Consider the following 17246-nt stretch of genomic DNA (forward strand, 5'->3'; position numbering starts at 1 on the left):
GAAAAGCATTTTAAATCAGTAGTATGAACATCAAGTAACTGGAAGCTGATAGGACAGCAGTTTGATGGGGATAGCAGCCAGGCAGCTGTGATGATCTGAGAAAATGCCCAGGATCCTTCAGTGGCTCTTGAACTTCTCCAAATCTACAGTTTGGGGAAGAAGCCTACTGGTTGTATCAAATCTATAGGCCAACTCTGGTCCTATTGAGGTCAGTGGCTTCAAATAGGAACAGAATTTGGCCCCATATCACCATTCAGCCTTTCATAACTATCTACACTAAACTAGAGGGTTTCTTACTCATTCCTAAACAGCAGTTTCAAAAGTGAATTGAAATTTTTTAAAAAGACAAAAAACTTATTTAAAAGATGCCAAATCAGTAACAGAATTTATGCAGAGACTTAAAGGGGACAAATATGTTGACAATTTAATACAGTGGTCCCCAACATAGTGCCCACAGGTGCCATGGCGCCCGCCGGGGCATCTATGTGCACCCGCGTACTAGCCGGCGGACATCCATCCACCAAAATGCCACCGAAAAGTAGCGTCATCAAGAGGTGTCACTGAAATGCCACCAAAAGTGGTGTCACCAAGAGGCACTGCCGCCGAAGTGCCGCTGATTTTCAGCGACATTTCGGCAGCAACGCCTCTTGACGTTACCGCTTCTCAGTGGCTCGTCGTCCAGCGCCAGCCACCCGGAAAAGGGTGGGGACCACTGATTTAATGCAACATATTTGAAGTTCAGCTCCTCTGTTTGCCTGCCAAGATCCAGTTGTAAAGTTTTGAGTCTCCATTGTGAGAGATAAAGACATCGCAACTGCCTAACGAGGGAGGAGTTCAGAAAAGGACTTAAGGGTTTATACTGCTAATTCTAACAGAGGACACCCAGAACCCCAGACTCTATTCTTGGCAGGTAAGAAAAGACGGTAACAAGTTAAACATTTAATTTTTTCCCCTTTTTTTCATTATGCTTCATTATTACCTTCACATAGGTATCCATAAAAATGCTTAGGACAATGGTTCTTTCAGCATAATGTACATCTATCTGTAAGTTACATATGGTATACTAAAAATGAACGGAAATGTTTAGAGATACATTTATCTATCATAGGCATGCAATAGGTTGATACTAGCTAGAGAGATGCCACATATTTATAGGTGCATATACAGATGCCTAGCTGGATTTTGGTCTGTGGAGCCTATATTCCATGTATTGAAAAGGAGAGTGCTCAGCTGGGTGTTTACAGGCCTCTAAAATGTTCCTCATTTCAGTGGTCTACGTTCCATGGTCCACGTTCAAAGTGGTCTATGTTCCATACTTATTTGGTGGAACTGATCCCACATCACTTTCCATTCCCTGCATGAAGCATTTCTCTGTGTCCCTTATTTTGGGTTTTGGTCACACAATGTATCCTGTATTTGGGTGCTGGTTGACTGACAGGTGTAGCAGGCAAAGGTCTGAATAATGTCTCCCTTTGCTTATGCTCTGATCAGTTCATAGAGGCTACAAGAGCCAAGATCGCTATACATGTATTCTGTCTCTCTCTCATAGCTAATTTATGGATTTTTCCATTGATGAAGTTTCCATCACTGATTCCACATAGGAGGATCTAATCCTTTTTACCATTGGTGGAGTATGAAGGGCCTGATCCAAAGTCCAATGAAGTCAACAAAAAGCCTCTTATTGACTTCAGTCACCTTTGGATCAGGTCCTAAACATGTGACTACCATCGCTGTCACTTTCTCCATTTTCTGAAAGATGTGAGGTCAGGGCTATCGAGAGTCGAAAAGGAAAAGATAGGTTGGGTTACAGACGCTGCTATCTTCCACCTTAGAAAGATTTCACTTTTTAGAAAATGTCTTAAAAGCTTCTGGCTACATTAGGACAGACATGTAGCTTGCATTTGTATCCTCTGTTACCTTCCTGACTACATCAACGGTAATCTGTAATATTACCTTCCAAAAAGTAACTTGACATTATTTTAACCTACCCATGAATTTTGCTTTTGTTAATAGACAGTGTTTAGTCCACCTTTAAATGGCCTCTCTTTAACCTTCATTAAACATGGCACCTGTTCCTTTCAATGTATGCAGCTAACCATTTCCAAAAGTGGAAATTATCAAGCTAAAATTAAAAAAACAAATATTGAAAAGGAATTTTAAAAAAGAGTAGTTCTAATGATAGACTATACTAGTCAACCCTACCAAAGAGATTCAGGGGCAGAATGCAAAAAGTATTTTTGAAAACCCTGTTTGCAATAGTCTAATCACGATAATGCAATTTATTTTAGTCTGCATCAGCTTTATCTGCCGAGATGCATAACTTTGATGAAAATTAATTAGCTCTCACATACAGAGGGCTCTCTTAATAGAACTTATGAAGATTGAGCCAAATATGTCCCCCTTCTCAATGGAATAAGGTGCACTTTTCACTTTACATAAATAGAGAAATCATCAGGGGAAAGGGCAGGGGAAGAAAAGAGAGAAGCTGTATTCTGTAGAGATGTAGATCTTGCTTTTACCGGGCCCTAATCATTTTGCTCCAGGCAGAATTTCATTGCAAATAATGTCAATATTACCTTTTTTACAAAGTCACATTTTACACTGGAAATAAATGTAAATCATAACCTTCCTCTGTTAATATGACATCATCAAGATTTTAAGTCCAATCATCTAATTTAGCTGGCTTGACAAAGATTCTTCTTACAGCCAAGCTCAAATCATTCATGCTGCACCTTGCATGGATCAATACTTCTGGGCCAGTGTACTATATGAAGGGGCTCATGTGATGAACACAAGCACAGAAACAAGACAGTACAAATGCCACAGCACATTTTTTTTAAAAAAGAGTGGCACAGAAACTGACACAGAGAGTGAAATATTTGACTTGGCCAACTCCTTATGGACAAGCTAATCCATTTCTAATACACAATTCTTGAAGAATGCACATCATTTTAAAACCATGAGGACACATTGCTTAATCCAATCCAAAAATTGCAGAACAAAAGCAGCTCAGTCTGACCTGAGAGTCATGTGAATATGAATTTAGATCTAGCATAGGCCTAGTTTTAAAATCATTATAACCAATTTCTTCTTTAATTGGTATAGCCTTGTGCAATGTTATCCTTCTCAGGTGCATTTTCAGTTACAGCTTATAGAGGACTATCTGTTACAACATTTACATATATATGTTATATAGTCACATGTAAGAAATACTGCTGGCTGCCTGTAGTCATAATTGCCTCAGGATGTGACCCTGTCAGATTTCATACATTGAACAGAGTCAGCTATGATCAGTACTTGAATGGAAGAAAAGCAAAACTCAGGATGCTACAGGAAGTGGTATTCAGTAGGTGGCACACTTTGCCATAAATCAGTACTGAATCAATGCTTCAGCATTGTACTAAGGGACAGCAATATGTTCTTGCAGGTCTTTCAGATAAGTTAAAAGGTCCTAACCATTTATGGTGATTCACAGGGGTATTAGCCTCAGTATCCTTACACCAATTCCAATTCAAGAACGACATTCGGCCAACCTAAATTTCCTCCTGCAATCTTAAATAACTATGATTATCTTCATGTCCTGTCTTAAACTATTGCGTAGCGTTGCTGTGCAATGTTAAACAGTTACTGAACTCTACTCCAGATACAGTTGCACTTGCCACTGAAGTGGACTAGCAGAGATCCCTATACTTCTTAGATATGAAAGACATTCAGCGTGTTTTTTATTAATATTAATGTGTACTATAAGGGGCAAGTTGTACACTCCTTAATGAAACTGACCTGCATAGACATTGTAAATAATACAAACTCAAGTTCCCACGTAATTCAAGTTCCCAACAGTCAAACGGACTGGTATTTTTTTGTGTTTTAAGAATCTAATAAAACTTTAAACCATCGTGAATTCTGCAGAATTCTGCAAGGTGACTAAAAGACATGAAAAGTGTAGATAGACTCTCTCAGATTAAACAAGCATATGCCAGAAATCTCTGAAGGCCATACGCATTTACTCTCTCTCTCACAATGTTTTATGAAGAAGACATCAGTTACTATCCACAATTTAAAGGAAATCCCAGTTCATGAGTCAAATGTGTAAACATCTTGATTTGAGCTACACAATCTGGGTTTACACCAGGTTTTTACAGTTATTCAAACTAAAAAATTATCAATTTTCTATGCTCAGAAAGAGGACAAAATAAAAAGCCAAGAAGTATTTGTGAAGCTTCACACCACTTCCTTACAGGGCTTTAAAATAAGCAATAGGTGGATAATGTTCATATCAAAGAAAGCACAGAGCTTTCCTCCCTTTCAGCGTTACCTAATTAATTTATTTCAGACTTTGTGGCTAATCGCTGCAAGAGAAATTGGCAGCCAGTTGGAAATTTTGGTCAGCACTAATACCATTGTAACTTCTTCATTACCCTTTGCCAAGATTATTTTTCTTCCACACTGTATTTCACTATCCATTGCAAACTCTTCCAGCCTTTGGCAGTTCCTGATGCAGCTCTAGATTGTACTAACTCAGCAATATAAAGTTGCTCTTGTTTTTAAAAAACTTCTGTTACGTGGAAACAGACTATGCAGTTTTTGCATGGGAATATTTGCTCTGGAGCATACACAGCAGTGGCCAGCATTTAAATTAACAGTTTCAAATTGACTAGCTAGTATTGCCATTCTAGAGGTAATTCCTGAACATGATTTTTCAGCAGCTACATATACAAGCTTCATAATTGCAAGGGATATCTGGGGAGAAGAGTAATACAGTACCCACCTAAACCACCTGGTTAAACTTGCCCACAGCAGCAGTATGCCAAGCACCAAAATAAGAAAAGTAATCAAAGTGTTAAACAGAGTATACAGAAATTGTCCCTAGCCACTGGGAAGAGTTATCAACATGGGAAAAACACCAAGGGGCCTTAGAATCAGTGGAGTTTTCCTCCTTTGCCCATTTGTATCATCTAGAGAAATAAAATTGTGAGCTATCTTACTACACCCCACTCTCTACAGGTCACAGATTCAGTCCTGTCATTGGACAAATGCTCTTTGGGAAAAACAAGACTGAGTGCAGGCACACACACACAAACACTGCACACACACTCTACAGATCATCAGCTCTCTTCGAGCTTTGTCCTAGGTGGTTAACTTCAGGGCTGGGAAGGAAGAAGACGTTTACCCTGAAGAGACAAAAATGATGAATGAATGGTGGAGCCAGATATCAGAGTAGCCTCTAGCAGCATCTTTGTTGAAAAGCCAAAGAGCGTGCATACAGGTCGTCAGCTCCTGGTCCAGCTAAACCCAGGAGAACCTACAGGACTTTGCATCCCACTGCAAATATTTTCCACAATGAGGTGCTTCCACCCCTATGCCCCCCTATGTCTAAGCAACTTACTAACAGCTGGAAAGAATTTCAGGGCAGGAAAAGAAAAATCATGGCTTTCCTGTGGCCTGAAAGTATGTAGCACATTTAGAAATGCATATAGCTGACAGCTCCCTAGAACAGGAGAGGCCAGAAAAAGCTGGCCTAACCTTAGGCAGGCAAACACAGAAGGGGCACTGGTCACTTACTTTTCATATTCGGTGTTGTCTCTATCGCAACGCGAATCCTTGTGCTTTTGCCAGTCTTTGCCATGCTTGCAGGTGGTCAAGAGGACAACATCCTCCCCGTTGTGGACGTGATATAAGGCATTCCTGGTGTCTGACCCTATCCCTGTCAGGTACCTTTTCCCCTTGAATACCAACATGTACTTCCTGAGAGGAGGGATGGTGTTAAACCTTAGAAATCCCTTCTCCCCTCCTGTCCTAGGATGATCCTTAGAAAAGAGCGGAATAGAAACATCGAAATTCGGTCTGAAGTTTTCAGTACTGATGCTAGCTTTAGCCAGCATCGCCTGGCCAATATCAAACCCCACGTCTTCAGTGTAATCGGGCCAGGTGCCAGAATATAAATTAAAAATTAAATGATTTCTACCATTGTTCCACAAGTGGAGGCTTTGCACTTTCGATCGCAGGTTGTGCACGTACTGGGGTGACAACTGGTCTCTGTCTAAGGTATCCAAGCTCAGGACAAACAGGCAAGCTTGGCTCGGATCGGAAGTGTAAAACCTGGATCCCTCGATGGCTGCTAGAATGTTTTGGTAACTTTCGGCGATTTTCTCCCCTTTCTGCTGCGGGTACACGTAGACTTTGAAGCCGTTTTTCTTGCAAAGGGTGAAATCGAAGCAGGACTCCATGCGGCACTTCTTGCCTTTGTAGACGCTGGAGTTGGCGTCTCTCTTCTGCCTAGGGGAAATGTGCACATTGTAATCCTCGTTTTCCAATTGATCCCAAAGAATGAAGGGGCGCAAAGCGTCCGGGAATCGGGGCCAATAGTGATCCGGACTGGTGTGGTGCAAGCCATTCCTGCTACTGTGCTCCTCTCTCCTGCTTTGGTTTCTCGCTGCCCTGAACTGCAAGCCCCCGAAGTAAAACAAAAGGACGAGACAAGTGCCAGCTGAGAGCAGGATGAAATAGCGTTTTTTGGCCTGCATGTGTCCTATCTGGGTCAAGATGATTGTAAATAAACACAAGGATCACCCAAGTTTGCCAATCAACACTTTCAGCTCCAGTCCGCCATCTTCCCGCCTGCAAAGACTTCAAACTCTCTTCTACCACCTTCTCTTTATTCCTTTCCCAAAGGCTTGGACTGATGCAGCGCATGTGGGCGATTTCTTTAACTTTCTCCCCTTCTGTCTTTCATCTTTGGCTCGCACAATAGAGAGAGAGAGAGAAACAGCGAAGGCGAATAATTCACGCCCAGCACTGGCTTGCGAGGCAAAGGGCTGGGAATTCTCTTGCATGCACCTACATACACACACAAATAAAATAAGCACCAAATCCAGCTCCCTTCACCCCTCAATCAGTTGCAAGACTGAGTGTGTTTCCCCTCCCCCACTCTCTCTCTCTCTCTCGTGTTGCAAACGATCAAGGTACAGCAGCAACTTCAACTCATCCAAAACACTCCCGCAATCACCAAGCCCCCCGGTTCCAGCGCAAGTCAGCAGCAGCTCACAGCCAGCGCCGGTTCACACCGCTATCATTATCACATCTTCCAGCTTGAGCGCCGTAACCTTACAAATCCCTGCATTTCTCTTTATTCTCTTCTGCAGAGGAGCTCCTAGACTCTGGGGCTGTTTACCCCTCTCTCCGCGATCTCTGTGAATGGCCCCCGGGATGGAACCAGCCGAAGCAGCGAAGATCCTCCTCCTCCTTCCTCCTCCTCTTTGCTCCCGCCCCGCAGTCAGTCAATGAGGTGCGAGCTGCAGAAGCACGAAGGAGGCTGCCTGCCCCTGTTCGAACGTCCCCGATCGCAGAGTTCGATCTCCGAACGTTACCCGGTTCTGAATGTTACACTTACACATTCCATTCCCCGACACCACAGCGCTGACCTCATCCATCCACGCAGCCCGCTCCCCCATTGGCTGAGCGTCACGTCCGGGGTGGGCGGTGCTTCCGCTGCACCCATTCATAACCCCCCAGCCGGAGGATACAGTGTTGCAGTAGTATGTTAAATGGAAACGCATTGGGGACAGGGTGAGTGGGAGCGTTGCTGGAGAGGAGGAGGGTGCCCCTCAAGGGGATGCCTGTTTAAGAGATCGCCCACACAGCAGAGCAGCTTGCAGTATCTTTGGGGCACAGTCACTCCTCCTGCCCTTTCCCTGGCACAGCACTGATGAGCGACGGTCGAGGAAGATCTCTAATTATGTTAATCCACGTCCTTGGGTGGGAGACTGAAATCTGATTGCAACAACGTACAAGTACTTTTCAGTGTCCCCACGCTCAAGTACAGGCAGTAACAAGACTGGCTGCAGCTCACAGGCGGGAGAGGCAGTTGTCTAGGATGTCAATCATAGGTGCTGGAACTTGAGGTGCTGGTGCCTGCTGCACCCCCTGTCTTGAAGTGATTTCCATCATACACGGGGTTTATAGATCGGTTCAATGGCTCCCAGCACCTCCACTATACACATTTTCCAGCACCGCCAGCGGCAATATTCAGTCTTTAGTGATTATTTATGGTGGGAGTGTCTGTCGGGGGACAGACGCTTTCTAGTTTGCCTAAGGCTAGGAGCTGAGCCAAGGGAGGGTATATCTGAAACAATGCATGATAGCGTTAAGAGAGAGCCACCTTTGCGGGAGAAATCCTCAAGGCTATGTCTGCTGAGCAACACAGGAGGGCTCTTAGCAGCAGCAGCTGGCTCAAGATCCTCTCTGGCAGGCTTATTAAGCCAAGGAAGAGAGCGCGCCTACCCTTTCATCTTTTAACAGCCCGTCACAAATCCATGCTAACTGCAAGCCAGTAATGCAGGAGCTGAGCCAAACACATACAAGACAAAATTCCCCCTGAGTAGGAGAGGTCCTATTGCTACAGGGAAAGGGAGCAGAGGTCTGGGGAGCGCTGGTGCCAAGGGGAGGAAGAGAGAGTTGCTCAGGTTAATCTGGAATCAGGATTTCAGTTGGAAAATTGAGGAAAGGAAGAATATCTTTCCCCTTTCAGATGGACTGGTTTATGTGTCTCTACTACTGCCCTCTACTGGATGGAATACTGTATTACCTCACATGTATCTCTTCCCTCTGGTTGGTGGTTGTTCCTACAACTAAAATGGAAAGAGCTCCTGCACTTTGAATCTCAAAGCCATGAACTATAATTCCATCTGGTACAAATATGATGTTATCTATTGATCTTAATGCATTTAAGATGTGTTCTTGTAATTAAAGCAGGGGATTGTTAGTCAGCATGACTGGGATCCTGCTCTGTGTGTGTGGCCTCAGGCCACTCATATGCCGGATTTACACTTTACGCATGCCCTAGGCACAACATCTTCAGCACTCTGCCTGCCCCCTCCTCCCCTGCCCCCTACAGCTGACCTTCGTGTTTTGCATAAAAAATAAAACTTGTAACCAACTCTTAACTTGTAGGTGCCCTTACAATGCCAGGGCCCCAGGCACATGCCTACTGTGCCTACCTGGAAATATGGCCTGGGCCCATCCCTGTGCCTCAATTTCCCCATGTTCAAATGATGCATAACCTGTTTACCCCGCAGGGATTCTTACTACAGACTGCATGTACATAGTGTACACTACATTTTACAAGCAAGGATAACACGACTTGTCCTGAAGCCCCTATCTTAATTTTTATATAAAGTGTTTTGAAATTTCCAGGTGAAACACAGGAAGTGCAAAATATTGTTATATTGCTCAGTGACTCTCAGACATAACTGGCAAATATTTAAGAAAAAGAATTCCATTAGACAACTACATACCTTTAAAAATCTGGCCTTAAGCAACTTCCCTACAGATTCACTGGTATAACTAGGAGCCCAATTCATTGATCAGAATGGTGTGCTTTACCCCTACTTTGCACTGGTGTAAGTGACTACACAGATGCAGAGCCATGGTGAATCATCGATTATTAGGGTTGGAAGGGACCTCAGGAGATCATCTAGTCCAACCCCCTGCTTGAAGCAGGACCAATCCCCAACTAAATCCCCAAATGGCCCCCTCAAGGATTGAACTCACAACCCTGGGTTTAGCAGGCCAATGCTCAAACCACTGAGTGATCCCTCCCCCCTGCCCAGGCCCAGGAATGTGATCAAGAGTCCTGATTTCCACTCCCTTTCTGTAACTAATAGAGGGCTCTTTTTCCCTCCTTCATCCTCACTGAGGGCTTGTCTACACTGGCACTTTACAGCACTGCAACTGTCTCACTCAGGAGTGTGAAAAAACACCCCCCTGAGCACTGCAAATCTCAGCGCAGTAAAGTGCCAGTGTAGACAGTGCACCAGTGCTGGAAACCAAGCTCCCAGCTCTGGTAGCTACTCCCCTCATGGAGGTGGTTGTTTTATAGTGCTGGGAGAGTGCTTTAATGTTGTTAGTGAAGACATGCCCTGAGCTCCTTGAGTCTGCCATTCATGCTTCTAGAGGTACCTCAACAATCCAAATCTGAAACTGTAATGTAACACATACCCCAGCAAGCGTTGCATGGCTTGACTTTCACTGGGAATACACTGCACAGCTCTCCACCTGAATGCAGCATTCACTTTCCCTCCCTCATGCGAGAGGCCTGTAACTGAGAAGAAAAGGGAAATTTCAAACAAAGTGTACATTCACAAAGATGAAAGATCCTGCCACTACTAAAGAGGATAGTTGAGGGACTGCCAGACCTATGATCATGAAGAGCTCATCAGTGACAGCTAAACTGATTTGGGCAGGAACTGATATGAGGACTCTACTGCCTATAGCAGTGGATGGCAACCTTTCAGAAGTGGTGTGCTGAGTCTTCATTTATTCACTCTAATTTAAGGCTTCACGTGTCAGTAATACATTGTAACGTTTTTAGAAGGTCTCTTTCTATAAGTCCATAGTATATAGGTAAACTATTGTTGCATGTAAAGTATAGAAGGTTTCTAAAATATTTAAGAAGCTTCATTTAAAAATTATATTAAAATGCAGAGCCCCCTGGACCGGTGACCAGGACCTGGGCAGTGTGAGTGCCACTGAAAAGCAGCTCATGTGCTGCCTTCGCATGCTGCAATTAGATTTTGGGGAGGACTGCTAGAATTTAGAATAGTAAGAGAGAAAGGCTCCCACAGGCAAAAGAAGTAGCATTTGTGATCAGCATGAATAGAGGTGGGGCTGGAAAGCAGAATTCTGGCTGAGCACCTGATAACACAAGAGTAAGATTAGAATAGATAGTAAATTTGTCATGAAACCCTCCAGTCATCCCCTGAAAAGAGGTCAGCTGCTTAGATGAACCAAGGCTGTTGATAGCAGCTCCTTCTGTCAAGAGAATGAAGAATCCCATTAGTATCTGCATATTAAGTCTCCAGTGACTAATTTAAGACAGAAAGGAAAGCCAAATGCCCATGAGTCTTGCCATTTGTGCCAAGGACAGTAGCTGTTAAAACTGGGTTTTGAGGATCAAGTACTAGTGAGTTCAAGAAGGAAATTCTGCTCATGATAGAGAATACTTGAGAGGAAAGGGACATGATCGGACCTGAAGCAAAACTGTAGTGCATTTGAAGTACTGAGGCCATCACAAGGATCACAGTAGTACCAATAAATGATGAAGCCTAAAGAGGATTAGACCTAGGCAAAGATAATTGTGACATCCCTTTGAAACCGGTCCTAATTACCCTACATATCCCTGCAATTGACCCTTACAGTTATTGCTTATTATTGTATTGTGATAGCCCCCAAAAGTCCCAGTCAGATCTGGGCTCCATTGTGCTGGGGACAGTCAGAAGATGTGTCTGTCCCCCTAAGAGCTAATTGTCTAAGATATTGCTAAGACATTGCTATCATTCACATTTTGAAGGCAAGCTTTGCAAGTCAGACAACACCTCCAGTTCACTGCTGCTTTCTGAAGCAGTACCAGAATGAAATTAATGAGAATCTAGTCAATTTCATTATTAATATTCAGAACCCTGCGGGCAACTGTGAAACTTACAAAAATCATGTAAAGTTCACTCAGCTGCTGCCTGGGAACCACCTGCAGCCTATGCAGGCCCTGGAGGGAGAGGAACCTGGTAATGGAAACTTAATAGTAGTAAAGTAGTAGATATGCTTGCCCCTAGCAGCAGGTAGGCGGCTTGGGAACGACAGAGTAGCTGACCTCCACCACATAGGTCAGTCTGCACACTCACAGCAAGAAAGCCAGGAAGGGAGTAGGCTCTTCAGATATTAGATTCCTACCTGCCAGAAACTGATGTTGGAAAGATAGAACCCCCAGCAGACTTCAGATGCTGTTTGTTAATAAGGGTCTGCCAGCTTGAGGGTGAGCCTTTCAAGCTGGTCCTTACTGACTGGACTCTTTCAAATCTTTTACATCTTCATCTGGTTGGCAGTTGTCTGGGAAACTTTCCAAGCCCTCAGATAAAAGGACAGGGCTGGGAATGAAATTTTTATTTCCAGCTTTGCTGCAGATCACATGTGTGATATGAGGCAAGTCACTTAGGGCCAGATTTTTAAAGATATTTAGGCACCTAAAGATGCAGTGAGGCACCTCATGGGATTTTCCAAAATGCCTAGGGCCCACATCCTCAAAAAACGTTTAGGCATCAAACTTGCTTTGGTTTCAATGGAAGTTAGAAGCCTAAAAACCTTTGAAGATCTGGGCCTCAGTGCCCAACTGCCACTGACTTAGGCATCTTTAATTTTCAGACCTGATTTTCAGACCTGCTCAGCTCCATTTGTAATTTATAGGAGCTGTGGATGCTCAGCACTGTTGAGAACCAGGGCATTAACTTCTCTAGGCCTCAGTGATCCAATCTGTAAGATGGGGGTGATACTTCCCTACCTAATAGAATATTGTCCGATTTGATTTGTACATGTTGTGATGTGTTTTGAGATCCTAGGATAATAGGCACCATATAAATGCAAAATGATGTGTTCAAATTCTTGGCAAGATTGTAAGTGAAGAGCTCACGTGAAGCTAAACATCCTACTTGCCACCTAGTCCTGCACAGCTTATGCCACAAAAACGCAATTACTTGGCTAACTGATGATATCAGAAGAATTAGGCTAACATTTTCAAAGTCAGGTATCTAAAGTTACACTCTTCAATCCATATTTAGAGACCTGAATAAAAGTGGCTTGATTTTTACTTTGATTTATGTGTCTTAATATAGACTGAAGCACAAATCTTGGGTTGAAAATACTAACTTTTGAGAGCCATGTTAGTGATATTGACTGCCTTGTGAGTCTCACCTACTTCTCAGTGAAGTAGCCCATATTTTAGGGTTAAACTGTAGTGTGTAATTTTTGAAGTCCAAGGGAAAAAATGGAAAAGTCTGACTGATGAAGTGCTTAATTCTGCTGGATTCCACCTTCAAATAGCTTTTTGCCTGAAGTTGTTATTGCTTACCATTAAAAAGAAAAAGAAAAAACAAAGTATACTTTCAAATGCGAATTTATGGAATGAGAACATGCCATAAAAAATTATTCTCCGGCCTGGAACAAATTAAAGTGGTCTCTCCTCTACAAATTAATGCAATTAATACTAAAGCCATGGCTGTTTATCATATCTTGATAATACCACATGGGAATGAAAATATTGGCTCTTTTATCCCTTTAAATAGCTGAGATGAAATGTTTGCGCTTCAGTATTACAACAGCTGTTTCTCATGTCCTCATACATAATTGGTTGGTTTAGAGGGTATTTAATTGTAAGGAAATTATTTGGGTTTTGTACTGGTTTACTTTTAGGGTAAAATGCAAATGTCCTCCTAATAATAAGGTGACGCTTTCAAGGGGAATAATAGTTTAGAAGTCTGTTTTACTGTCACACTGAACAGAGAATGAAATTAGAGGCTTTAAAGATTAAGATCTCAGCATTACACTACACTCCATGTGGGTGAGCCCTGATGTCAAGGGCGCTTTGCATGGATGCAGAGATCAGTCTGCATGAAGCTCAGTTGTGAATCAGGCTATGTTTTCAATCCAGGCACCAGCCCCAGTCCTACTCCTTTTGAATTCAGCAGGAGCTTTGGCCTAGATCAACAAAGGTATTTTAGTTGCATACCTCCCATTTATTTCAATGGGGGTTAGGCACCTAAATACCTTTGAGGATCTAAGTTTTTTCCATTAACGTTAATGGGAGTCGGAGCCAAAGTTAATGATCTCCTCAGGAATGCCATACTGCGTCTCTCTCGTGTGGGGTGGTCTCTTTGCAAGCTATTCCTCTATTCGCTGGGGCATCTGCAGCAGCGGTGACTCACTCCATTGGAGAAGATGCTCTTACTCTAGTGATACCCCTGAGGGCTCAGACAATGTTACCCACGTATTGGTTGTTCTTCCCCTGGAGGAGTATAATTACTCAATCCAGAGTTACTCCCCGGCTGACTGAGCTATTTTCAAAGTGGGTGCAGTACTATGTAAATAGCTTATCTGGGGGTGGAAGGAGAAACTGCTCTGATTCTGTAATCGGAAATTGAAACTAGACAAGCACTTTCCTTCACTGCACACATGAACTGGCAGACCATGCCAGCCACCTGAACTTTCTGGGTCTGATTCTCCTCTCATGCTGGTGTAAGTTACTGAAGTCAATGGAGTTATACCAGTGTAAATAAGGGAATCAGGGCTCCTCTCTTTTCAGCCCAAAAAGACATTTGCAGCTAAACTCCGAGGCAGGCTCACACTGCTTTTCAGTGAGGATGTGCTCCTAAGCTTTGCTGCCACACCTGTCTAGTGACCTCTCCTCACTTTAGGACTGTGATGGGGGCTGTATAAGAAGTCAGCCAGTAGATTATATTGAAGTTCTCATTTTAATCTGATCTCTTCAGGGCCATTTAGGAGCCTGGGCCTGTAGTTAAACCGTTACCAGTAACCAGAATCTGATCTAGGCCACCTAAACTGGAGTCTCTCGGTCACTTGAGTTCTTCAGCCCCGTGACAATCCACCCCTACCTGTGATAAAGTGTGGGACTAGATCAGGTTCTTGAAAGCATTGTGGCTTTGCCAATGAGCAGACCTCAATGTGTTTTACAGGGAGGGGCCCCACTGAGAGCACCTGGGGTGATATGTAATACATATACAGCAGGAGTGTGCAAATCTGTCTGCATATCCAAACACCTCAGGGGCCCTGTAAATGCTTGCAAAGGTTTGGGCTGCAGCAAGGCTCTTCATGAGTCACCTGTGTAGGTGGTGATGTTCATTCCCTCCATAAAGCACCTTTTTGGACATAAAAATGAGTGGCAATCTGATTAACCTATGAGTCACAAATTGGCTAAGTCCTTCTTTTCCCCAGTCCCTACCTGTTCAAATAACTACTACAGGAAAGCACACAGAAGGCAGTTACTCTAAAGCAACTTTTCTAGACCTTTTTGTAAAGCTAGCTGTGGCCCTGTCTACACACACAAGTTGTACTGATCATTTTTAAACTTGTTCAAAACTCTATATAGAGACTCCTATGTCCGTTTAAGAAGGGCTTATTTAGCTTCTTCCTAGTCTATTAAGTTAAATCCACTAGCCAGGTTTAAATTGGTTTATGAGAATGCCCACATAGCCCTTTGCACTAGTTTTAAATCACATCTTTAGTTAAACCAGTGCAACTATGTGAGCAGACAAGCCCTTAAGAATAATCTACATTTCACCTACAAAAGAAGTAAGATTCAGTCAAGAAGAGGAATTTGTGTGTTAAGGCTCATCAAAAGGGATGATCTTACTCCATTCACTGAACCAAGTGGGTCTAAACATTGCACTTTAAATGTTAAATAATTCTGAGGTCCCGGTCATAGAGGATCATACCCACTGTAGTTCTCATATGCACATCCTTAGATGCTAGGGAAGGACAGAGGTAAAATCCCACCCTTGTTCTTACACACCTCAAATATACTTATTGGTATATTTAGAGTATTTTGAACCTTTGCTTCTACCTTATGGGGGGGGAAGTCACTCTTCTCCATTCAACTCCTGAGTCATCAAGGTTATTGCAGGCTGCAGAGTTTACACTGAAACACACTAGCCCATGGAACTACAGTGGTCTCGTATTGTTCTTTTCTGTACAGCAAGGTTGGAATTGTAGCCACTGGAGTGCATTGGTCTAATTCAGGAGCAGCAGGAAGCTTCCACGACAGCATGCAGGGGACACACAAATTGCCATGGTAGCCAAAAGCAGTATTTCCACAGTGCAAGCACCTTTAGACAGGCTCTCTGCAGGTGTGTTAATTTTACTCACAGCAAATACAGCACTAATGTAATACAGCACATTAACGTACTTTTAAATGCAAATTTATTTTTCAAATCAAATTAAGACATAAGGAAATATAATGAATAGCAAAACTGTAATAAATCCTACAGGAATAAACCCCCAGGGCATCGAAAGGTACAGGTACAGTACAGTAGCAAAGATAAAATAATGCTAGGTCTACTGATGATATTCTGCAAGGTCGAATACTGAGGTATGAGTTTCTAGTTCAAATATGAGCAGTGACTGGGAACATGTATCAAGCATCTCTCAACAGCAGCTGCTGCTTATTAAGAAGCATCTTGGACAACACTCCATTCACTGATTTTCTCTTCCTCTAGAGAGGGAATGGCCACAGCTGGGCTGGATGGAGTAGAGGAAATGAGTTGAATTCTCAGAGCTTAATCAGGGAGATGAAGAATCTTAGGGTGGGGCAGATTTAGATCTGCCAGTTCAGACTGGAAACAAGGCATGCATTTTTAACAGTGAGAGTAATTAACCACTGGAACAATTTACTAAGTGTTGTGATGGATTCTCCATCACTGACCATTCAAAAATCAACGCTGGATGATTTTCTAAAAGACCTGCCCTAGGATTTATGTTGGGGATGTTCTACGGACTGTATTATACAGGAGGTCAGCCTAGATCAGTGTTTCCCAAACTTGGGACACTGCTTGTTTAGGGAAAGCCCCTGGCGGGCCAGGCCGGTTTGCTTACGTGCCGCGTCCACAGGTTCAGCCAATCGCAGCTTCCATTGGCCAATTCAACTCCCTTGAAGTTTGCCGCTCCAGGCCAATGGGAGATGCTGGAACTGGTGGCCAGTACGTCCTTCGGCCCACGTCACTTCCAGCAGCTCCCATTGGCCTGAAGCAGTAAACCGCAGCCAGTGGAGCCGTGATCAGCCGAACCTGTGAATGCGGCAGGTAAGCAAACCAGCCTGGCCCGCCACGGGCCTTCTCTAAACAACCGGCATCTCAAGTTTGGGAAACACTGGCCTAGATGATCACAGTGGTCCCTCCTGGTCCTGGAATCTATGAATACATTTTCTGTGTGCTAAACCACACTTCCCAAACAGGGTTAATGTCAGTGTGGGACTGTCAATGACTGCAGTTTCTATCACTACCTTCCTACAGATGAGCTGAGCCTCCTCAATGCACACATGTAGCTTTTCTGCGGCTTTTGAGAGGCAATGGGGTCTACTAGACTAAGGCTATGTCTACACAACAGCTTATGTTGGCAGAGCTTATGTCGCTCAAGGGTGTGAATAAACCACCCTCCCGAGTGACGTAAATTACACTGACATAAGTACTGGTGTGGCCAGTGCTATGTCAGAGGGAGATCGTCTCCTGTAGGCATAGTTTCTGCTGCTCGTGGAGGTGGGTTTATTATGCTGAGAGGAGAGCTGTCTCCAACTGGCACAGAGCATCTTCACCAGATGTGCTGCATTGGTGCGACACTGTACATGTAGACTTGCCCTGGGAAAAGGGCTGGAAATGCAGAACTATTGCGTTCTAAACCCTGCTTTGCTACAG

At 43.5% G+C, this 17246-nt stretch overlaps 1 protein-coding gene across 1 annotated transcript in view; it reads right to left on the reverse strand.

Moving 5' to 3' along the window:
* Nucleotides 1–7443, reverse strand: part of EXT1 (exostosin glycosyltransferase 1) — a 254179-nt gene extending 246736 nt beyond the window's left edge. Inside the window, exon 1 of the mRNA XM_032770037.2 lies at nt 5563–7443. Within this exon, the coding sequence (XP_032625928.1) occupies nt 5563–6524 (962 nt within the window). The 5' untranslated portion in view covers nt 6525–7443. The remainder of the gene's footprint in view (nt 1–5562) is intronic.
* Nucleotides 7444–17246: the final 9803 nt, after the last annotated feature.

This window comes from Chelonoidis abingdonii, chromosome 2, assembly GCF_003597395.2.
Source record: "Chelonoidis abingdonii isolate Lonesome George chromosome 2, CheloAbing_2.0, whole genome shotgun sequence".
Lineage (NCBI taxonomy): Eukaryota > Metazoa > Chordata > Testudines > Testudinidae > Chelonoidis > Chelonoidis abingdonii.